We start from the raw sequence: 24,839 nt of genomic DNA, 5'->3' as shown, positions 1-24,839 counted from the left end.
CACACACACACACACACACACACACATACACGAACACAGACACACACACACATGAACAAACACGAACACAGACACACACGAACACACACACACACGAACACAGACACACACACATACACACACACACACACACACACACACACACACACACACACACACACACACACACACAGACACACACACACACACACGAACAAACACGAACACAGACACACACGAACACAGACACACACGAACACACACACACAAATACAAACACAGACAGGCTCACCATCTCAAAGAGTAGTCTGGCCAGTTTTTCAGAATCTCTATTTGAAGGTGAGAGGGGAGGAGACGTTGAAGAAGGTGGTGCCATACTCTGTAGCTACGGCTTTAGAGAGACACAACCCTTAACATACTCTGTAGCTACGGCTTTAGAGAGACAACCCTTAACATACTCTGTAGGTACGGCTTTAGAGAGACACAACCCTTAACATACTCTGTAGGTACGGCTTTAGAGAGAAAACCCTTAACATAGTCTGTAGCTACGGCTTTAGAGAGACAACCCATAACATAATCTGTAGGTACAGCTTTAGAGACACAACCCTTAACATACTCTGTAGCTATGGCTTTAAAGAGACACAACCCTTAAAATACTCTGTAGCTACGGCTTTAGAGAGACAACCCTTAACCTAGTCTGTAGGTATGGCTTTAGAGAGACACAACCCTTAACATACTCTGTATGCACGGCTTTAGAGAGACAACCCTTAACATACTCTGTAGCTGAAAGAGCTGCTTCCTGTGGTTGGCCTTCCTATGTTGAACATAATAAACGGCTCCCTATCCACCGGATTTGTACCAAACTCACTAACAGTGACAATAATAAAGCCTCTCTTGAAAAATCCGAACCTTGACCCAGAAAATATAAAAAACTATCGGCCCATATCGAATCTTCCATTCCTCTCAAACACTTTTGAAAAAGCTGTTGCGCAGCAACTCACTGCCTTCCTGAAGACAAACAATGTATACGAAATGCTTCAGCCTGGTTTTAGACCCCATCATAGCACTGAGACGGCACTTGTGAAGGTGGTAAATTACCTTTTAATGGAGTCAGACCGAGGCTCTGCATCTGTACTCGTGCTCCTAGACCTTAGTGCTGCTTTTGATACCGTCGATCACCACATTCTTTTGGAGAGATTGGAAACCCAAATTGGTCCACACGGACAAGTTCTGGCCTGGTTTAGATCTTATCTGTCGGAAAGATATCAGTTTGTCTCTGTAGACGGTTTGTCCTCTGACAAATCAACTGTAAATGTTGGTGTTCCTCAAGGTTCCGTTTTAGAACCACTATTGTTTTCACTATATATTCTACCTCTTGGTGATGTCTTCGGAAACACAATGTCAACTTTCACTGCTATGCGGATGACACACAGCTGTAGATTTCCATGAAACATGGTGAAGCTCCAAAATTGCCCTCCCTGGAAACCTGTGTTTCAGACATAAGGAAGTGGAAGGCAGCAAATGTTTTACTTTTAAACTCGGACAAAACAGAGATGCTAGTTCTAGGTCCCATGAAACAATGAGATCTTCTGTTGGATCTGACAATTAATCTTGATGGTTGTACAGTCGTCTCAAATAAAACTGTGAAGGACCTCGGCGTTACTCTGGACCCTGATCTCTCTTTTGAAGAACATATCAAGACCATTTCAATGACAGCTTTTTTGAAATCTTCGTAACATTGAAAAAATCTGAAACTTTCTGTCCAACAATTATGCAGAAAAATGAATCCATGCTTTTGTCAGGGGTTAGACTACTGCAATGCTCTACTTTCTGGCTACCCGGATAAAGCACTAAATAAACTTCAGTTAGTGCTAAACACGGCTGCTAGAATCTTGACTGGAAGCAAAAAATGTGATCATATTACTCCAGTGCTAGACTCCCTGCACTGGCTTCCTGTTAAGGCAAGGGCTGATTTCAAGGTTTTACTGCTAACCTACAAAGCATTACATGGGCGTGCTCCTACCTATCTTTCCGATTTGGTCCTGCCGTACATACCTACACGTACGCTACGGTCACAAGACGCAGGCCTCCTTACTGTCCCTAGAATTTCTAAGCAAACAGCTGGAGGCAGGGCCTTCTACTATAGAGCTCCATTTTTATGGAATGGTCTGCCTACCCATGTGAGAGACACAGACTCGGTCTCAATCTTTAAGTCTTTATTGAAGACTCATCTCTTCAGTAGGTCCTATGATTGAGTGTAGTCTGGCATAGGGGTGTGAAGGTGAACACAAAGGCACTGGAGCAACGAACTGCCCTTGCTGTCTCTGCCTGGCCGGTTCCCCTCTCTCCACTGGGATTCTCTGCCTCTAATCCAATTACAGGGGCTGAGTCACTGACTTACTGGTGCTCTTCCATGCCGTCCCTAGGAGGGCTGAGTCACTGGCTTACTGGTGCTCTTCCATGCCGTTCCTAGGAGGGGTGGGTCACTTGAGTGGGTTGAGTCTCTGACGTGATCTTTCTGTCTGGGTTGGTGCCCCCCCTCTGGTTCGTGTCGTTGGGGAGATCTTTGTGGGCTATACTCGGCCTTGTCTCAGGATGGTAAGTTGGTGGTTGAAGATATCCCTCTAGTGGTGTGGGGGCTGTGCTTTGGCGACGTGGGTGGGGTTATATCCTGCCTGTTTGGCCCTGTCCGGGGGTATCGTCGGTGTCTCCCGACCCCTCCTGTCTCAGCTTCTAGTATTTATGCTGCAATAGTTTGTGTCGGGGATTTAGGGTCAGTTTGTTATATCTGGAGTATTTCTCCTGTCTTATCCGGTGTCCTGTGTGAATTTATGTATGCTCCCTCTAATTCTCTCTCTTTCTCTCGGAGGACCTGAGCCCTAGGACCATGCCTCAGGACTACCTGGCCTGATGACTCCTTGTTGTCCCCAGTCCACCTGGTTGTGCTGCTGCTCCAGTTAAAACTGTTCTGCCTGCGGCTATGGAACCCTGACCTGTTCACCAGACGTGCTACCTGTCCCAGACCTGCTGTTTTCAACTCTCTCTCTACCACACCTGCTGTCTCTAACTCTGAATGATCGGCTATAAAATGCCTACTGACATTTAATCCTGAGGTGCTGACCTGTTGCACCCTTGACAACTAATGTGATTATTACTATTTGACCCTGCTGGTCATCTATGAACATTTGAACATCTTGGCCATGTTCTGTTATAATCTCCACCTGGCACAGCCAGAAGAGAACTGGCCAACCCTCAGAGCCTGGTTCCTCTCTAGGTTTCTTCTTAGGTTTTGGCCTTTCTAGGGAGTTTTTCCTAGCCACCGTGCTTCTACACCTGCATTGCTTGCTGTTTGGGTTTTTAGACTGGGTTTCTGTACAGCACTTTGAGATATCAGCTGATGTAAGAAGGGCTTTATAAATACATTTGATTGATTGATTGTCGCTTTAGAGAGACACAACCGTTCATACACTCTGTAGCTACGGTTTTAGAGAGAGACAACCCTTAACATACTCTGTAGCTACGGCTTTAGAGAGACACAACCGTTCATACATTTTGTAGCTACGGCTTTAGCCAGAATGGTCTTTCCTGTTCGTGTGGGGCCCATCATCAACACACCCTGGTAGACACACAAACGCAAAGACAAACACACACGCAAGCATAACTAAGCATACATTGCATACAGAGAGCTGACAGTAGGCCAAGCTTAGCAAACCTCTACAATTTATACTGTACAATGTCGCCACCTAGTGGTCTAAGTGGTATCCTCTGAATATCCATCCATATCATTGGTGCATGTATATACAGTGCATTTGGAAAATATTCAGACCCCTTCCCTTTTTCCACATTTTGTTACGTTACAGCCTTATTCTAAAATGGATTAAAATGATTATTTCCCTCAATCTAAACACAATACCTCATAATGACATCACAATACCCCATAATGACATCACAATAAGCCATAATGACATCACAATGCCCTATAATGACATCACAATGCTCTATAATGACATCACAATACCCCATAATGACATAATGACATTTTAGACATTTTAGCACGTTCATAAAATGTTTTTAACAAAATACCTTATTTACATTATTATTATTATTTACATACGTATTCCTTTGCTATGAGACTCAAAAATGTAGCTCAGGGGCATCCTGTTTCCATTGATCATCCTTGAGGTGTTTCTACATCTTGATTGGAGTCCACCTGTGGCTAATTAAAACATTAGGCGGTAAGGCACACACCTGTCTATATAAAGTCCCACAGTTGACAGTGGATGTCAGAGAATAAACCAAGCCATGATGTCGTATGAATTGTCCGTAGAGCTCCGAGACAGGATTGTGTCAGGGGCACAGATCTGGGGAAGGGTAACCAAAATGTTTCTGCATTACTGAAGGTTCCCAAGAACACAGTGGCCTCCATCATTCTTACAATGGAAGACGTTTGGAACCACCAAGACTCTTCCTAGAGCTGGTTGCCCGGCCAAACTGAGCAATCGGGGGAGAAGGGCCGTTGTCAGGGAGGTGACCAAGAACCCGATGGACACACTGACAGAGCAACAGAGTTCCTCTGTGGAGATGGAAGAACCTTCCAGAAGGACAACCATCTCTGCAGCACTCCACCAATCAGTTCTTTATAGTGGAGAGGCCAGACAGAAGCCACTTCTCAGTAAAAGGCACAAGACAGCCCCCTAAAGGACTCTCAGACCATGAGAAACAAGATGCTCCGGTCTGATGAAACTAAGATTGAACTCTTTGGCCTGAACGCCAAGTGTCACGTCTCGAGGAAACCCGTCACCATCCTTACGGTGAAGCATGGTGGTGGCAGCATCATGCTGTGGGGAAGTTTTTCAGATGCAGGAACTGGGAGACTAGTCAGGATTGAGGGAAAGATGAACGAAGCTAAACACAGAGAGATCCTTGATGAAAACCTGCTCCAGAGCCCTCAGGACCTCAGACTGGGGTGAAGGTTCTCCTTTCAACAGGATAACAACCCTAAGCACACAGCCAAGACAATGCAGGAGTGGCTTCAGGACAAGTCTCTGAATGTCCTTGAGTGGCCCAACCAGAGCCCAGACTTGAACCCGATCGAACATCTCTGGAGAGACCTGAAAATAGCTGTGTAGCGACGCTCCCCATCCACCCTAACAGGGCTTGAGAGGATCTGCAGAGAAGAATGGGAGAAACTCCCCAAATACAGGTGTGCCAAGCTTGTAGCATCATACCCAAGAAGACTGACCACCATAATTTTCAAATAAATTCATTAAAAATCCTACAATGTGATTTTTTTCTCATTTTGTCTGTCATAGTTGAAGTGTACCTATGATGAAAATTACAGGCCTCTCTCATCTTTTTAAGTGGGAGAACTTGCACAATTGGTGGCTGACTAAATACTTTTTTGCCCCACTATACTGTATATATATATATTTGTTTCATTAGTTGACAAGTTGTACCCTGAACCTGCAAGTCATTGGCTGTCCGTACACTTCTCTGAAACTAGGCTATATTGGAAGGACAGCATCTCAGCATTGAGAATGTAGACTAGGGCTAACGTGACATAAATAAACCAAGATCATAGGCATGGCTCCCAGGGCTTTTATCTATAGTGCTGTCAAGCAGTCGTTAAATACACCACTCTCCTCTACTACGGTCTACAGCTCGATGTGTCACATGATCTCTTTCTTCGGTGAACGGAGTTGCCTTGTCACACTCCTGTTTTTGCTTACTATGTTCATATTGGGATTAGCAAATGACTTACAATCTGAAATCAATTCAGGATAGAAATCAAGCTACTGTTTAGACAGCCAGAGTTTTCTGCGATACTGACCTGACAGGTGTGGCATGCCAAGAAGCTGATTAAACCAGAAACAATCATTACACAGGTGAACCTTGTGCTGGGGGACAATAAATTACCCATTTTAAAATGTTTTGTCACACAACACAATGCCAGAGATGTCTCAAGTTTTGGGGCTGGCCGACTGCAGGAATGTCCACCAGAGCTGTTGCCAGAGAACTGAATGTTCATTTCTCTACCATGCCTCGCCGACCGATCCAAGAGAAGATTTCAGGTAGAAAGTTTGTTTCTTTAATACTGTAATATAGTGTTATATGAACTTTTCTTTTATCATCATCAATAGCACAGAGATTGAAAAAAAAATCTACTAGAGGTTAGAGACGTCGGGACAGTAAACGAAAGGTTGTTGGTTTGAATCCCTGAGCCCGACAAGGTGAAACATCTGCCGATGTGCCCTTGAGCAAGCCACTTATAACACTAATTGCTTTTTGTAAGTCGCTCTGGATAAGAACGTTAGCTAAATTACTAAAATATCAAGTAAATGTATTTGCCAATACCTCTGCCGTTCCACTAAATGTCCACTAGATGTCGATCTAAACCTGTTTTGTGTAGCTGTGTGCCACCTGCCTGTCTGTATGTGGCTGTGGGCTGCTGCTTGTCTGTCTACTCTGCGCCAGCAGGTCGATAGGACCACTGTACAGCACACTAAACAGCAAGAGCTGAACACACACCGACGCTCAGACATCATTTACAAACGATGCATTTGTGTTTAGTAAGTCCGCCAGATCAGAGTCCATCAGATCAGAGTCCGTCAGATCGTCAGATCAGAGTCCATCAGATCAGAGTCCATCAGATCAGAGTCCAGCAGATCAGAGTCCAGCAGATCAGAGTCCAGCAGATCAGAGTCCATCAGATCCGAGTGCAGCAGATCAGAGTCCAGCAGATCAGAGTCCAGCAGATCAGAGTCCGTCAGATCAGAGTCCAGCAGATCAGAGTCCGTCAGATCAGAGTCCAGCAGATCAGAGTCCGTCAGATCAGAGTCCAGCAGATCAGAGTCCAGCAGATCAGAGTCCAGCAGATCAGAGTCCGTCAGATCAGAGTCCGTCAGATCAGAGTCCAGCAGATCAGAGTCCAGCAGATCAGAGTCCAGCAGATCAGAGTCCAGCAGATCAGTCTACAGTACAGAGGTAAACAGTAGCCCAGCTCTGTCAGTCTACAGTACAGAGGTAAACAGTAGCCCAGCTCTGTCAGTCCACAGTACAGAGGTAAACAGTAGCCCAGCTCTGTCAGTCTACAGTACAGAGGTAAACAGTAGCCCAGCTCTGTCAGTCTACAGTACAGTGGTAAACAGTAGCCCAGCTCTGTCAGTCTACAGTACAGTACAGAGGTAAACAGTAGCCCAGCTCTGTCAGTCTACAGTACAGAGGTAAACAGTAGCCCAGCTCTGTCAGTCTACAGTACAGAGGTAAACAGTAGCCCAGCTCTGTCAGTCTACAGTACAGAGGTAAACAGTAGCCCAGCTCTGTCAGTCTACAGTACAGAGGTAAACAGTAGCCCAGCTCTGTCAGTCTACAGTACAGAGGTAAACAGTAGCCCAGCTCTGTCAGTCTACAGTACAGAGGTAAACAGTAGCCCAGTTCTGTCAGTCTACAGTACAGTGGTAAACAGTAGCCCAGCTCTGTCAGTCTACAGTACAGAGGTAAACAGTAGCCCAGCTCTGTCAGTCTACAGTACAGTGGTAAACAGTAGCCCAGCTCTGTCAGTCTACAGTACAGAGGTAAACAGTAGCCCAGCTCTGTCAGTCTACAGTACAGAGGTAAACAGTAGCCCAGCTCTGTCAGTCTACAGTACAGTACAGGGGTAAACAGTAGCCCAGCTCTGTCAGTCTACAGTACAGTACAGAGGTAAACAGTAGCCCAGCTCTGTCAGTCTACAGTACAGAGGTAAACAGTAGCCCAGCTCTGTCAGTCTACAGTACAGAGGTAAACAGTAGCCCAGCTCTGTCAGTCTACAGTACAGAGGTAAACAGTTGCCCAGCTCTGTCAGTCTACAGTACAGAGGTAAACAGTAGCCCAGCTCTGTCAGTCTACAGTACAGAGGTAAACAGTAGCCCAGCTCTGTCAGTCTACAGTACAGTGGTAAACAGTAGCCCAGCTCTGTCAGTCTACAGTACAGAGGTAAACAGTAGCCCAGCTCTGTCAGTCTACAGTACAGTAGAGGTAAACAGTAGCCCAGCTCTGTCAGTCTACAGTACAGAGGTAAACAGTAGCCCAGCTCTGTCAGTCTAGAGTACAGAGGTAAACAGTAGCCCAGCTCTGTCAGTCTACAGTACAGAGGTAAACAGTAGCCCAGCTCTGTCAGTCTACAGTACAGTACAGGGGTAAACAGTAGCCCAGCTCTGTCAGTCTACAGTACAGTACAGAGGTAAACAGTAGCCCAGCTCTGTCAGTCTACAGTACAGAGGTAAACAGTAGCCCAGCTCTGTCAGTCTACAGTACAGAGGTAAACAGTAGCCCAGCTCTGTCAGTCTACAGTACAGAGGTAAACAGTAGCCCAGCTCTGTCAGTCTACAGTACAGAGGTAAACAGTAGCCCAGCTCTGTCAGTCTACAGTACAGAGGTAAACAGTAGCCCAGTTCTGTCAGTCTACAGTACAGTGGTAAACAGTAGCCCAGCTCTGTCAGTCTACAGTTCAGAGGTAAACAGTAGCCCAGCTCTGTCAGTCTACAGTACAGAGGTAAACAGTAGCCCAGCTCTGTCAGTCTACAGTACAGTACAGAGGTAAACAGTAGCCCAGCTCTGTCAGTCTACAGTACAGTGGTAAACAGTAGCCCAGCTCTGTCAGTCTACTACAGTACAGTACAGTAGAGAGGTGAACATTACTGTAAACAGTAGTGCAGCTGTCGATCTACAGAACAGTAGAGAGGTGAACAGTACCAAGACTTCTCAGTTTAGAAGTGCAGAAAGATTGACATCACCCAATGTTCTGCTGACATCACCCAATGTTCTACTGACATCCCCCAATGTTCTACTGACATCACCCAATGTTCTACTGACATCACCCAATGTTCTACTGACATCACCCAATGTTTTGTTGACATCACCCAATGTTCTACTGACATCACCCAATGTTCTACAGACATCACCCAATGTTCTACAGACATCACCCAATGTTCTCCAATATTCTGTTGACATCACCCAATGTTCTGATGACTTCACCCAATGTTCTAAAGACATCACCCAATGTTCTGCTGACATCACCCAATGTTCTACAGACATCACACAATGTTCTCCAATGTTCTGTTGACATCACCCAATGTTCTGCTGAAATCACCCAATGTTCTACTGACATCACCAAGTGTTCTACTGGCATCACCTAATGTTCTGTTCACATCACCCAATGTTCTGCTGACATCACCCAATGTTCTACTGACATCACCCAATGTTCTGCTGACATCAACCAATGTTCTGCTGACATCACCCAATTTTCTGTTGACATCACCCAATGTTTTGTTGACATCACCCAATGTTCTACTGACATCACCCAATGTTCTACTGACATCCCCCAATGTTCTGCTGATATCAACCAATATTCTAATGACATCACCCAATGTTCTGTTGACAACCACCAATGTTCTGTTGACATCATCCAATGTTTTGTTGACATCACTCAATGTTCTGTTGACATCACCCAATGTTTTGTTGACATCACCCAATGTTCTGCTGACATCACCCAATGTTCTGCTGACATCACCCAATGTTCTGTTGACATCACACAATGTTCTGCTAACATCACACAATGTTCTAATGACATCATCCAATGTTCTACTGACATCACCCAATGTTCTACTGACATCACCCAATGTTCTGCTGATATCAAGCAATATTCTAATTACATCACCCAATGTTCTGTTGACATCATCCAATGTTTTGTTGACATCACCCAATGTTATGCTGACATCACCCAATGTTCTTCAATGTTCTGATGACATCACCCAATGTTCGACTGACATCACCGAATGTTCTGCTGACATCACCCAATGTTCTACAGACATCACACAATATTCTCCAATGTTCTGTTGACATCACCCAATGTTCTGCTGACATCACCCAATGTTCTACTGACATCACCCAATGTTCTACAGACATCACCCAATGTTCTGCTGACATCAACCAATGTTCTTCAATGTTCTGATGACATCACCCAATGTTCGACTGACATCACCGAATGTTCTGCTGACATCACCCAATGTTCTACAGACATCACACAATATTCTCCAATGTTCTGCTGACATCACCCAATGTTCTGCTGACATCACCCAATGTTCTACTGACATCACCCAATGTTCTACAGACATCACCCAATGTTCTGCTGACATCAACCAATGTTCTGCTGATATCAACCAATATTCTAATGACATCACCCAATGTTCTGTTGACATCACTCAATGTTCTGTTGACATCATCCAATGTTTTGTTGACATCACCCAATGTTCTGCTGACATCACCCAATGTTCTGCTGACATCACCCAATGTTCTGCTGACATCACCCAATGTTCTGTTGACATCACCCAACGTTCTGCTGACATCACCCAATGTTCTACAGATATCACCCAATGTTCTTCAATGTTCTGCTGACATCATCCAATGTTCTTCAATGTTCTGATGACATCACCCAATGTTCGACTGACATCACCGAATGTTCTGCTGACATCACCCAATGTTCTACAGACATCACACAATATTCTCCAATGTTCTGTTGACATCACCCAATGTTCTGCTGACATCACCCAATGTTCTACTGACATCACCCAATGTTCTACAGACATCACCCAATGTTCTGCTGACATCAACCAATGTTCTTCAATGTTCTGATGACATCACCCAATGTTCGACTGACATCACCGAATGTTCTGCTGACATCACCCAATGTTCTACAGACATCACACAATATTCTCCAATGTTCTGCTGACATCACCCAATGTTCTGCTGACATCACCCAATGTTCTACTGACATCACCCAATGTTCTACAGACATCACCCAATGTTCTGCTGACATCAACCAATGTTCTGCTGATATCAACCAATATTCTAATGACATCACCCAATGTTCTGTTGACATCACTCAATGTTCTGTTGACATCATCCAATGTTTTGTTGACATCACCCAATGTTCTGCTGACATCACCCAATGTTCTGCTGACATCACCCAATGTTCTGCTGACATCACCCAATGTTCTGTTGACATCACCCAACGTTCTGCTGACATCACCCAATGTTCTACAGATATCACCCAATGTTCTTCAATGTTCTGCTGACATCATCCAATGTTCTGTTGACATCACCCAATGTTCTGTTGACATCACCCAATATTATGTTGACATCACACAATGTTCTACTTACATCACCCAATGTTCTACTGACATAACCCAATGTTCTACTGACATCACCCAAAGTTCTACTGACATCGGCCAATCTTCTACTGACATTCACCAATGTTCTACTGACATCACCCAATGTTCTACTAACATCACCCAATGTTCTACTGACATCACCCAATGTTCTCCAATGTTCTGTTGACATCACCCAATGTTCTGCTGACATCACCCAATGTTCTACAGACATCACCCAATGCTCTACTGACATAACCCAATGTTCTACTGACATCACCCAAAGTTCTACTGACATCGGCCAATCTTCTACTGACATTCACCAATGTTCTACTGACATCACCCAATGTTCTACTAACATCACCCAATGTTCTACTGACATCACCCAATGTTCTCCAATGTTCTGTTGACATCACCCAATGTTCTACTGACATCACCCAATGTTCTTCAATGTTCTGTTGACATCACCCAATGTTCTGCTGACATCATCCAATGTTATGTTGACATCACCCAATGTTCTGCTGACATAATCCGATGTTCTACAGACATCACCCAATGTTCTTCAATGTTCTGCTGACATCACTCAATGTTCTACTGACATCACCCAATGTTCTGCTGACATCACCCAATATTCTGTTGACATCACACAATGTTCTGCTGACATCACACAATGTTCTACTGACATCATCCAATGTTCTACTGACATCACCCAATGTTCTACTGACATCACCCAATGTTCTGCTGATATCAACCAATATTCTAATTACATCACCCAATGTTCTGTTGACATCATCCAATGTTTTGTTGACATCACCCAATGTTCTGCTGATATCAACCAATATTCTAATTACATCACCCAATGTTCTGTTGACATCATCCAATGTTTTGTTGACATCACCCAATGTTCTGCTGACATCACCCAATGTTCTGCTGACATCACCCAATGTTCTACAGACATCACCCAATGTTCTTCAATGTTCTGAAGACATCACCCAATGTTCTACTGACATCACCCAATGTTCTGCTGACATCACCAAATGTTCTACAGACATCACACAATATTCTCCAATGTTCTGTTGACATCACCCAATGTTCTGCTGACATCACCAAATGTTCTACTGACATCACCCAATGTTCTACAGACATCACCCAATGTTCTGCTGACATCATCCAATGTTCTGCTGACATCACCCAATGTTCTGCTGATATCAACCAAAATTCTAATGACATCACCCAATGTTCTGTTGACATCCACCAATGTTCTGTTGACATCCACCAATGTTCTGTTGACATCACCCAATGTTCTGCTGACATCACTCAATGATCTACTGACATCGCCCAATCTTCTACTGACATTCACCAATGTTCTACTGACATCACCCAATGTTCTACTGACATCACCCAATGTTCTACTGACATCACCCAATGTTCTACAGACATCACCCAATGTTCTAAAGACATCACCCAATGTTCTCCAATGTTCTACAGACATCACCCAATGTTCTGCTGACATCACCCAATGTTCTACAGACATCACCCAATGTTCTACAATGTTCTGTTGACATCCACCAATGTTCTGTTGACATCACCCAATGTTCTGCTGACATCACCCAATGTTCTACTGACATCGCCCAATCATCTACTGACATTCACCAATGTTCTACTGACATCACCCAATGTTCTACTGACATCACCCAATGTTCTACTGACATCACCCAATGTTCTCCAATGTTCTGTTGACATCACCCAATGTTCCACAGACATCACCCAATGTTCTACAGACATCACCCAATGTTCTCCAATGTTCTACAGACATCACCCAATGTTCTGCTGACATCACCCAATGTTCTACAGACATCACCCAATGTTCTACAATGTTCTGTTGACATCACCCAATGTTCTACAGACATCACCCAATGTTCTCCAATGTTCTGTTTACATCACCCAATGTTCTGATGACATCACCCAATGTTCTACAGACATCACCCAATGTTCTGCTGACATCACCAAATGTTCTACAGACATCACACCATGTTCTCCAATGTTCTGTTGACATCACCCAATGTTCTGCTGACATCAACCAATGTTCTGCTGACATCACCCAATTTTCTGTTGACATCACCCAATGTTTTGTTGACATCACCCAATGTTCTACTGACATCACCCAATGTTCTGCTGATATCAACCAATATTCTAATGACATCACCCAATGTTCTGTTGACATCCACCAATGTTCTGTTGACATCACCCAATGTTCTGTTGACATCACTCAATGATCTACACAACTGAACACACTTCTATCTGAACTGTCCATTCTGATTCATTGCCCCTTTCCTGAATAAGCCCTAAGGTCTCTGTTGTGTGTGTGTGTGTGTGTGTGTGTGTGTGTGTGTGTGTGTGTGTGTGTGTGTGTGTGTGTGTGTGTGTGTGTGTGTGTGTGATTGGTAAGTGAAGTCGTGCGTTATGTTCTACAACACCATAATGTTGTGTCACTGGGTTGGTCAAAGTACATAATCCTTACATAAATTAGTCTCTCTGTTTTTTTCCCCCATCCTGGATGGAAGTCAGAGAGAGAAACAGAGAGAAGGCGAGAGAGGGAGACAGAGAGGGAAACAGAGAGGGAGACAGAGAGAAAGCGAGAGAGGGAGACAGAGAGGGAGACAGAGAGGGAGACAGAGAGAAAGTGAGAGAGGGAGACAGAGAGGGAGACAGAGAGGGAGACAGAGAGAAAGTGAGAGAGGGAGACAGAGAGGGAGACAGAGAGCAAGTGAGAGAGGGAGACAGAGAGGGAGACAGAGAGAAAGTGAGAGAGGGAGACAGAGAGGGAGACAGAGAGGGAGACAGAGAGAGAGGGAGACAGAGAGGGAGACAGAGAGCAAGTGAGAGAGGGAGACAGAGAGGGAGACAGAGAGAAAGTGAGAGAGGGAGACAGAGAGGGAGACAGAGAGAAAGTGAGAGAGGGAGACAGAGAGGGAGACAGAGAGGGAGACAGAGAGAAAGTGAGAGAGGGAGACAGAGGGAGACAGAGAGGGAGACAGAGAGAGAGGGAGACAGAGAGGGAGACAGAGAGCAAGTGAGAGAGGGAGACAGAGAGGGAGACAGAGAGGGAGACAGAGAGAGAGAGGGATACAGAGAGGGAGACAGAGAGGGAGACAGAGAGCAAGTGAGAGAGGGAGACAGAGAGGGAGACAGAGAGGGAGACAGGGAGGGAGACAGGGAGGGAGACAGAGAGCAAGTGAGAGAGGGAGACAGAGAGGGAGACAGAGAGCAAGTGAGAGAGCAAGTGAGAGAGGGAGACAGAGAGGGAGACAGAGAGGGAGACAGAGAGCAAGTGAGAGAGGGAGACAGAGAGGGAGACCGAGAGGGAGACAGAGAGAGAGGGAGACAGAGAGGGAGACAGAGAGGGAGACAGAGGGAGACAGAGAGGGAGACAGAGAGGGAGGGAGACAAAGAGGGAGACAGAGAGAGAGGGAGACAGAGAGGGAGACAGAGAGGGAGAAGAGACAGAAAGGGAGACAGACAGAGAGGGAGACAGAGAGGGAGACAGACAAAGAGGGAGACAGAGAGGGAGACAGACAGAGAGGGAGACAAAGAGGGAGACAGACAGAGAGGGAGACAGAGAGGGACAGAGGCAGCGGTGTCTAAATGAAACAGAGAGAAAGCGAGAGAGGGAGACAGAGAGGGAGACAGAGAGGGAGACAGAGAGGGAGACAGAGAGAAAGCGAGAGAGGGAGACAGAGAGGGAGACAGAGAGGGAGACAGAGAGAAAGCGAGAGAGGGAGACAGAGAGGGAGACAGAGAGGGAGACAGAGAGGGAGACAGAGAGAAAGCGAGAGAGGGAGACAGAGAGGGAGACAGAGAGAAAGCGAGAGAGGGAGACAGAGAGGGAGACAGAGAGAAAGCGAGAGAGGGAGACAGAGAGGGAGACAGAGAGAGAGACAGAGAGAGAGAGAGGCAGCGGTGTCTAAATGAAACAGAGAGAACAGGAGATGGTGGAGTGGTGAGTGTTGTTACCAAGCCACGGTTTGTGGCTAAGACACACTAACATCCTGTCTGAACACTGTTTTGTTATCTATCGCCTAGTCACCACGGGTGTAAGATACACAGGCACACAGAGACACACACACACACACACACACAGAGACACACACACACACACACAGAGACAAACACACACACATGCACACACACAAAGAGACACACACACACACACACTCTAAAGGGAATAGAGTCATTTGGGACCAGTAGTGGGTAAAATCACTGTGGTAACCAATCCCGTAGAACCACATCATAATCTATGTGTTGTGACGATTGCGTTGTTTTCTCTATAATCTGTTAGTTGATATGCCTTGACACCGTGATATATATATATATATATGGACCGAGTTTGAGAAACCCTGGACGAGATGATCTGCGTAACCAAGAGATTCTAAAACGCACAAGAAAGAAACCAGTCTATTTAAAAAAAAAAAAAAAGTTTATTGACGTCAGAAGCAATTCAGAATCTCAACAAAAAAAAAACACAAAAAAATTCAAATATTTCCTCTCTTTTTTTTTTTGCAATGACAGTGGTATTGAAATAGTCCAGTAAAATATCTTTATGACAATACGGCGAGTTGATAATACATCATTTAAAAAAACAGAAGAAAACAAAACGCACGGGGCCCATCGGAAACAGAAGAACTACGAAGACCCTACATTATAACTAGGTAATGTGCTGCTGTGCACTGTGCACAAGGCAAATAGACCCATCGGTTTCCAAGACTATTTTATTTTTTACAAACCGCTTTAAACTGTAACAAAGGGGGGGGGGCGTCCACAAATTGCACCCTATTCCCTATATAGTGATCTACTTTTGACCTGAACCCTATTAGGCCTTTGTCAAAAGTAGTGCACGAAATAAGGAATAGGATTCCATTTTTGGACGCAAAGAGACTGGGAGATAGAAACACAGACCGATACAGGTGACACTGTTGTAGTGTTAAACTATACAAAAAAGGAGACAACAACCTGTACAGCTGCAAAACATTTCTTATACACAGCGTTTACGTTTTTGGAGGGAGAGAGGAGAGAGAGAGGGGGGGGGGGGGGGGTTCTTTTTTTTTTTTTTTTTAACTTTTTCAAGTCATGTTTTTTATTTTGTTCTGTGTAAGTGATGTGTGAACAAGAAGGGTTAAATGCTTTATAAACAAGAAATGATAAGCTCTAACAACAACGTGGATCAACGTGGATCTACTCGTCATCGTCGTCGTCATCGTCGTCGTCATCGTCGTCGTCATCGTCATCATCATCGTCGTCGTCGTCGTCCTTGGTTGGGGCAGCGGCCTTCACGGGCATGCTGACGGGCACCTTGCCCTTGTTGCGATACGCAGTGATGTCCTGAGAACGGGGAAGTGGACGAGAGTAGTGGTTCACTTCATTGCTACAGGCAACCACTTGGACTTGCCACCCCTCAGAGGTTCCTCTCTAGGTTTCGTCCTAGTCACCAAATGTGACTCGCAACATGGAAGTAAACATACAACAACTGCATCTACTAATGACCACTTGGACTATGCATGACTAGTTGTAATAACTTGAATTGTTAGACTATGCATGACTAGTTGTAATAACTTGAATTGTTAAGTTATGCATTACTAGTTGTAATAACTTGAATTGTTAGACTATGCATGACTAGTAGTAACAACAATTGTTAGACTATGCATGGCTAGTGTTAATAACTTGAATTGTTAGACTATGCATGACTAGTAGTAACAACAATTGTTAGACTATGCATGGCTAGTTGTAACTTGAATTGTTAAGCTATGCATGACTAGTGATAATAACTTGAATTTTTAGACTATGCATGAGTAGCGTTAACTTGAATTGTTAGGCTTTTGACTCTGTCAATCGCCACATTCTTATTGGCAGACTCGACAGCCTTGGTTTCTCAAATCATTGCCTCGCCTGGTTCACCAACTACTTCCCTGACAGAGTTCAGTAAGTCAAATCGGAGGGCCTGTTCTCCAGACCTCTGGCAGTCTCTATGGGGGTGCCACAGGGTTCAATTCTTGGGCCGACTCTATTCTCTGTATGCATGAATGATGTCGCTCTTGCTGCTGGTGATTCCCTGATCCACCTCTATGCAGACAACACCATTCTGTATACTTCTGGCCCTTCTTTGGACACTGTGTTAACAACCCTCTAGGCAAGCTTCAATGCCATACAACTCTCCTTCCGTGGCCTCCAACTGCTTTTAAATTCAAGTAAAACTAAATGCATGCTATTCAACCGATCGAAGCCCGCCCGTCCAGCATCACTACTCTGGACGGCTCTGACTTAGAATATGTGGACAACTATAAACACCTAGGTGTCTGGCTAGACTGTAAACTCTCCTTCCAGACCCATATCAAACATCTCCAATCCAAAGTTAAATCTAGAATCAGCTTCCTATTTTGCAACAAAGCATCCTTCACTCATGCTGCCAAACATACCCTTGTAAAACTGACCATCCTACCGATCCTCGGCTTCGGCGATGTCATTTACAAAATAGCCTCCAACACTCGACTCAACAAATTGGATGCAGTCTATCACAGAGCCATCCGTTTTGTCACCAAAGCCCCATATACTACCGACCAATGTGACCTGTACGCTCTCGTTGGTTGGCCCTCGCTTCATATTCATCGCCAAACCCACTGGCTACAGGTTATCTACAAGTCTCTGCTAGGTAAAGCCCCGCCTTATCTCAGCTCACTGGTCACCATAGCAGCACCCACTCGTAGCACGCGCTCCAGCAGGTATATCTCACTGTCACCCCCAAAGCCAATTCCTCCTTTGGTCGTCTTTCCTTCCAGTTCTCTGCTGCCAGTAGAACGAACTGCAAAAATAACTGAAGCTGGAGACTCACATCTCCCTCACTAGCTTTAAGCACCAGCTGTCAGAGCAGCTCACAGATCACTGCACCTGTACATAGCCCATCTGTAAACAGCCCATCCAACTACCTCATCCCCATACTGTATTTATTTATTCATCTTGCTCCTTTGCACCCCAGTATCTCTACTTGCACATTCGTCTTCTGCACATCTACCATTCCAGTGTTTAATTGCTATATTGTAATTACCTCACCACTATGGCCTATTTATTGCCTTTAACTCCCTTATCTTAACACATTTGCACACACTGTATATAGACTTTCTGTTTTATTTTACCTACTGTATTATTGACTGTATGTTGTGTTTATTCCGTGTTACTCTGTGTTGTTGTATGTGTCGAATTGCTTTATCATATCTTTAATGCGTTATCTTGGCCATCTCGCAGTTGTAAATGAGAACTTGTTCTCAACTAGCCTACCTGGTTAAATAAAGGTGTTCTCAACTAGCCTACCTGGTTAAATAAAGGTGTTCTCAACTGGCCTACCTGGTTAAATAAAGGTGTTCTCAACTAGCCTACCTGGTTAAATAAAGGTGTTCTCAACTAGCCTACCTGGTTAAATAAAGGTGTTCTCAACTAGCCTACCTGGTTAAATAAAGGTGTTCTCAACTAGCCTCCCTGGTTAAATAAAGGTGTTCTCAACTAGCCTACCTGGTTAAATAAAGGTGTTCTCAACTAGCCTACCTGGTTAAATAAAGGTGAAATAAAATAAAATTGGCTATGCATGACTAGTAATAATAACTTGAATTGTTAGGCTATGCATAACTAGTAATAATAACTTGAATTGTTAGGCTATGCATAACTAGTAATAATAACTTGAATTGTTAGGCTATGCATAACTAGTGTTAATAACATGAATTGTTAGACTATGCATGACTAGTAATAATAACTTGAATTGTTAGACTATGCATAACTAGTAATAATAACTTGAATTGTTAGGCTATGCATGACTGAGAGAACATCCCACCTAACAGCGAACAGAGATCTAAATAAACCAATCAAATTCATAAAATAACAAAAGGGTTGATGTTTGTTTACCTTCTCGTACTTCTCCTTCAGCTTTGCAGCCTTTTTCTCATAGGGCACCTTGTCTTCCGCTGTTAGGTTGTTCCACTTCTCTCCCAGCTTCTTGGCCACATCACCGATAGACAGGCCAGGGGTCTCCCCCTTCACCTGGGGTCGGAAATCAGCGCAGAAGATGAAGAAAGCAGACCTGGAGGACGGGGGGAGAAGAAGAAGAACAGGAGAGAGGAAACAGAAGGGGCACTGGTTTTTGTTCGGTTGTCAATTCATCGATTGTTTGTTGACAAAACACTGATGTTTTATTTGAGTGCTAAAGGAGCTGCTTTAAATGCAGTACTAGTGTTATTCAAATGTAGTGTTATTGTTCATTGTTTTATAGTAGTAATTGTTTCATAACTTACTTTCGGCAGGTTTTAACCCGATTCAGCCGGACATCGATGAATTATGAGTTTTGGAAAGGGGGGGGGGGGGGGGGGGGGGGGTGATTGTCTTTTACTGTCAGGCAGTACTCACGATGGTCTCTTGGGGGCATTGGGGTCCTTAAACCTCTTCTTCTTCTCTCCCTTTGGAGGAATGTAGCTCCTCATCTCCCTCTCATAACGCACCTTGTCCAGCTTGGCCAGATCCTCAAACTTCCCCTTCTCCTTGGCAGACATGGTCTGAGGGAAGCAGAAGGTGTGATCAGATGTCAACAGTTTGTTTGTGAGAGAGAGAAAGAGAGAGTGTGTGTGTGTGTGTGTGTGTGCGCCTGCGTGCATGTGCGTGTGTCTGCGTGCGTGTGTGCGTGTGTGATTGTGAGTGTGTGTGATTATGAGTGTGTGTGTGATTGTGTGTGTGTGTGTGTGTGTGATTGTGTGTGTGTGTGTGTGATTGTGTGTGTGTGTGTGTGTGTGATTATGAGTGTGTGTGTGTGTGTGTGTGTGTGTGTGTGTGTGTGTGTGTGTGTCGGTTAGGTGCTACACAGTGGTAGAGGAACACAACGTAAACAAAACAATGACATGACAAGGGGTGGCAGATTAGTACGGAACAACTTAGCTGTGACACAGTTCATTTTAAACTATCTCGTACCAGACAACTATCACAGGACTACGAGTGGTACAGGACAGTGTCCACTAAAGGGTTCTGCATCCCAACATGGCACTACCTTTGGCACACTATTCCAATTTAGTGCACTACTTTCAACCAGGGCCCATAGGGTGCTGATCAAAAGTACTGCACTATATAGGGAATAGGGTGCTATAGTAGTGCACTATATAGGGAATGGGGTGCTATAGTAGTGCACTATATAGGGAATGGGGTGCTATAGTAGTGCACTATATAGGGAATGGGGTGCTATAGTAGTGCACTATATAGGGATTAGGGTGCTATAGTAGTGCACTATAGGGAATGGGGTGCCATAGTAGTGCACTATATAGGGAATGGGGTGCCATAGTAGTGCACTATATAGGGAATGGGGTGCCATAGTAGTGCACTATATAGGGAATGGGGTGCCATAGTAGTGCACTATATAGGGAATGGGGTGCCATAGTAGTGCACTATATAGGGAATGGGGTGCTATAGTAGTGCACTATATAGGGATTAGGGTGCTATAGTAGTGCACTATAGGGAATGGGGTGCCATAGTAGTGCACTATATAGGGAATGGGGTGCCAGTCAGTCACAGCTGAGATGTGTTCCATACTTACCTTCCATCTCTCAGAGCACTTCTTGGAGAACTCGGAGAAGTTGACGGAAGCTTCCGGGTGTTTCTTCTTGTGCTCCTCTCGACAGGTCTGGACAAAGTAGGCATAGGAGGACATCTTGCCCCTCGGCTTCGTTGGATCTTTCCCCATCTCAATATCGGTATCTAAAATGGCCAAGAGAGAAGGTTTTAGAAGTTATCAAAATGGCCAAGAGAGAAGGTTTTAGAAGTTATCAAAATGGACAAGAGAGAAGGTTTTAGAAGTTATCAAAATGGACAAGAGAGAAGGTTTTAGAAGTTATCAAAATGGACAAGAGAGAAGGTTTTAGAAGTTATCAAAATGGACAAGAGAGAAGGTTTTAGAAGTTATCAAAATGGACAAGAGAGAAGGTTTTAGAAGTTATCAAAATGGACAAGAGAGAAGGTTTTAGAAGTTATCAAAATGGACAAGAGAGAAGGTTTTAGAAGTTATCAAAATGGACAAGAGAGAAGGTTTTAGAAGTTATCAAAATGGACAAGAGAGAAGGTTTTAGAAGTTATCAAAATGGACAAGAGAGAAGGTTTTAGAAGTTATCAAAATGGACAAGAGAGAAGGTTTTAGAAGTTATCAAAATGGACAAGAGAGAAGGTTTTAGAAGTTATCAAAATGGACAAGAGAGAAGGTTTTAGAAGTTATCAAAATGGACAAGAGAGAAGGTTTTAGAAGTTATCAAAATGGACAAGAGAGAAGGTTTTAGAAGTTATCAAAATGGACAAGAGAGAAGGTTTTAGAAGTTATCAAAATGGACAAGAGAGAAGGTTTTAGAAGTTATCAAAATGGACAAGAGAGAAGGTTTTAGAAGTTATCAAAATGGACAAGAGAGAAGGTTTTAGAAGTTATCAAAATGGACAAGAGAGAAGGTTTTAGAAGTTATCAAAATGGCAAAGAAAAGTAAAACAACAACAAAAACACAAGTCACATTTTATTCAGTATTTTCTGCCCCCCCCCCCCCCCCGTGTAAAAAACACGATTTACTGCCATATATTCTGAAATGTTACCTAAATGCTTTCATGCAAACTGCACGTGATTGGAGATCTGTCTTTGTTTTCTGTAATGACCTATCAGAATTGCGCGGTATCGGCTACAGGTGGCGAATGATCGAGCTAATAGTTGATTCGTAGACATTTTCTCCAAATCTCAGCCATGGAACTCTGCAGCAGCTCTTTCAACGTGAGTTCAGATATTTTTGTCCCAACTGGTTATTTTGGAAGGTCATCCTGATCTGGTAAGAGTCTGTGTGGTTCCATAAAACCTTCCACTTCTTAATGATTGGCCTGACTGTACTCAATGTATAGGACATTTTCTTATAACGTACCCCTAGTCTGTTATCGATCTACAACTTTATCCCTGAACTCTTCTGAAAGCTCTTTGTTCTTCATGATTGAAGCTATGGTTGAAATTCACGACATGACCGAAGGTCCTCACAGAGACAGGTGTATATTGCATTACAGGTGGAAGCCCCTTCTTCAAGGTGTTACAAATATTTGTTGCATCTGAGTTATTAGATTTGCTTTGACAAAGGGGCTGAAAACACATTTAATATTATTTGACCTTTTTTTTAATTTGGATAATTTATTTTCTATCATTTGGGTTCCCCCTTCCCCTATCAGGCTGGACTCAATAGACTGTTTCCTGCCCTTACTTACTCTTGGCATCAGAACTGTAAACGCAGCTCTCTGCGAATAAACACGTCCGGTTCTGTGTGTTTGATAGAAAATAAGTTTGTGGAAACAAACCCTTGTCTGTAGGAACGTTTACGGACTGTCACGCGGAATGTGCCCTTTGCTGAAAACACAGCCGTTACCTTTACTGGCCAAATCATGCGAAATGTAAAAAATAAATAGACGCTATTTTCATGCATTTTGTACAGTCTTACGTTAGTCACCTCATATTTGTGAGTTGTTTCGTTTTTAATGCAGAATGCCTGTCATTGATCACGGGAGTTCTGGCTACAGAACGTTAGAGGTTCTCATTCTACAAGGGGGAAAAATCCTTTAAAAACTTTGTGAAGTTCAAGTTCAAGTGCAGAATCTTCGGACAGATTTGACATTTTTCACTTTTTCACGAACTAAATCGGAAAGAAAATGAGAACTGCATAAAGTACCAGGTTTCTGATTAATTCGTGTATAATGTTACTAGTGCATTTAGCTAACTCTATAGAAATCTATTCCTTAGAAAAACAAAACCCGAAAAATCTAGAAAAAAATACCCTAAAACCACAAAAGAAAGTCAAAATATGTTTCAATTTCGATTCAGCAACATTTGAAAAAAATAATTAAAATGTGGGAAAAAAATCTGGTGAAATTCCCTATTAATATTGCTGGTATGGCTGCATGTCTGTGTTGTAGCCAAGCAATGCGTTTCTATCTGTCGAGTGAAGTAGTAATGGCGCATAAGGCTTCTCGTTGAAGGAAAAAGGAGGTCAAAAAACGACGGCAATATTTCTTCTTCCATTTTGTGAGAAAGCCTTCTTCATGAAAGAAAGTCGCCCTGAAATGTCTCCACCCGCATTCCCGATCGCATTTTGAATCGAAAAATATGTTGACAAAGCCCGTCAGCTTGACCATGTTTTTCCCCGGTAGATTCCTATTGCAATAGCCGTGGTGTATAGAGTGATACACTGGGTCTGTGCTATGCCTATGTGCGGGCTGTGTAGAGTCCTATGAGCTCGGAATGGCCGCTTGTGTCTTCATCCACTAACATGGAGAATATGGCTCCTTCTCTTTGTGTCAATGCACAGCCATTGCATGCAAGTAGAGGGCAGAGCGACCGCGGGGTACCCACCTCTTTTCAATCTGCGATTTCAACTCTTTATTTTCAACAGAAAAATACAAAAATACTGTCGTTGGAATAAGGAGAGATGGGCCTTTAATTTTCATTTTTTATATTTTACAGTTAGACACATGGTTGGTGATAAATCACGGTTTGAAAAAGTTGGAAGTGAACTGCGATTGTATGGCTGGCTCCGCAGTTACTGTCTCTGCCTTGTTTCCTATGCGAGTACAGTCAGCCATTACAGTAAAGCGCAGATTCCCGAGGTAATTTCTCACCCTAATTATGAGGCAATTTGTGGAAAAAAAAAATAACGAACAGTTACAATTTTCAGAGCAAATTTCTTTCTCTCAATGTTTTCTATATTTTCATTGTCAATCTTCCCGTGGTTTCATCTTCATATGACAGGCATCACAGCCTCGCAATACACTGCAATGGGCTTACAAGTCTCATGTTTGTGCGCTACCTTGCTAGCCAGCTGTCCACTGAACATTACTGATTTTTAACTCGGTAAATACACCGCATTTTATAATAACACTGCAACAATTACCTGATATTAATTTATAAAATACATATATATTTTTTAAATGTAGATTATTTTAGTTTTCGCCTTTTTTCAACCAGAGGCTAAATACTGTGTGCTTCGCTGGCAATTTTCTTGGTAGTTTTTGACCGGTTTCTTAGAATTAAAAAATCACATTTTTTTTTTTGCAAACCTAACATGTTCAATACATTTCAAAGGAAATTTCTAAATTGTCTTGTCATTTTTTCATCCTTACCGACACTTCTCATATATTTTTCTCTCTCCCTCTATCGTGTGAGATACTTACCAAAGGCTGCCGCTTGGATCTCAAATGCACTGCAATGGCTGTAATGTGGAACACCAAAACGAATGCGATACGCAGTGTCTTGTCGCTTCTCTAACATCACTCTCGGTGGAGCTCTCTCTCTCTCTCCTCCCTTCCCATTGGCTACCGCCAAGTTTTGTGCCAGTCTGATAGGATATAACTTTTTCATTGTCCTAATATCAGACGATGCGCCATTGGCTACCTTTTGTGAAACGTCACGGGACTTGTAAAATGGCGCGGTGATACGAACATTTTTTTTTGTTGTTGCTGGTGCTGAGCTTCCTGGATGTTTGTAGAGTGGTTTGCCCATAGCATTGAGTTTCCGTGCGTTGAGCACAGTGAAACGCAAATGAATGGGACAACTGCGGAGCGTTTTGGTGAAGCAACAGCGTGTTAAATGAACGG

General features: G+C 43.6%; 1 protein-coding gene across 1 annotated transcript; it reads right to left on the bottom strand.

Annotated features, from left to right (window-relative positions):
- Positions 1-15,623: 15,623 nt before the first annotated feature.
- LOC139417923 (high mobility group-T protein-like) lies at positions 15,624-24,537 on the bottom strand. Its single transcript, XM_071166914.1, has 5 exons — positions 24,417-24,537; positions 20,779-20,939; positions 19,608-19,753; positions 19,110-19,284; positions 15,624-16,544 (listed from the first exon to the last, which is right to left on the bottom strand). Exons 1-5 carry the CDS (start codon positions 24,511-24,513, stop codon positions 16,398-16,400), a joined length of 726 nt encoding a protein of 241 aa, XP_071023015.1. The 5' UTR covers positions 24,514-24,537; the 3' UTR covers positions 15,624-16,397.
- Between the last annotated feature and the right edge of the window lie 302 nt (positions 24,538-24,839).

This window comes from Oncorhynchus clarkii, chromosome 10 (assembly GCF_045791955.1).
Source record: "Oncorhynchus clarkii lewisi isolate Uvic-CL-2024 chromosome 10, UVic_Ocla_1.0, whole genome shotgun sequence".
Taxonomy (NCBI): Eukaryota; Metazoa; Chordata; class Actinopteri; order Salmoniformes; family Salmonidae; genus Oncorhynchus; species Oncorhynchus clarkii.
This window is presented reverse-complemented; position numbering and strand designations above follow the sequence as displayed.

Coding starts and splice junctions, on each gene's coding strand:
- LOC139417923 (XM_071166914.1), bottom strand. CDS start 24,513: ATGTTAGAGAAGCGACAAGACACTGCGTATCGCATTCGTTTTGGTGTT. Junction 19,285..19,607: donor AATGCCCCCAAGAGACCATC/GTGAGTACTGCC, acceptor CCCGTCCTCCAG/GTCTGCTTTCTTCATCTTCT. Junction 16,545..19,109: donor TGAAGGAGAAGTACGAGAAG/GTAAACAAACAT, acceptor CCCCGTTCTCAG/GACATCACTGCGTATCGCAA.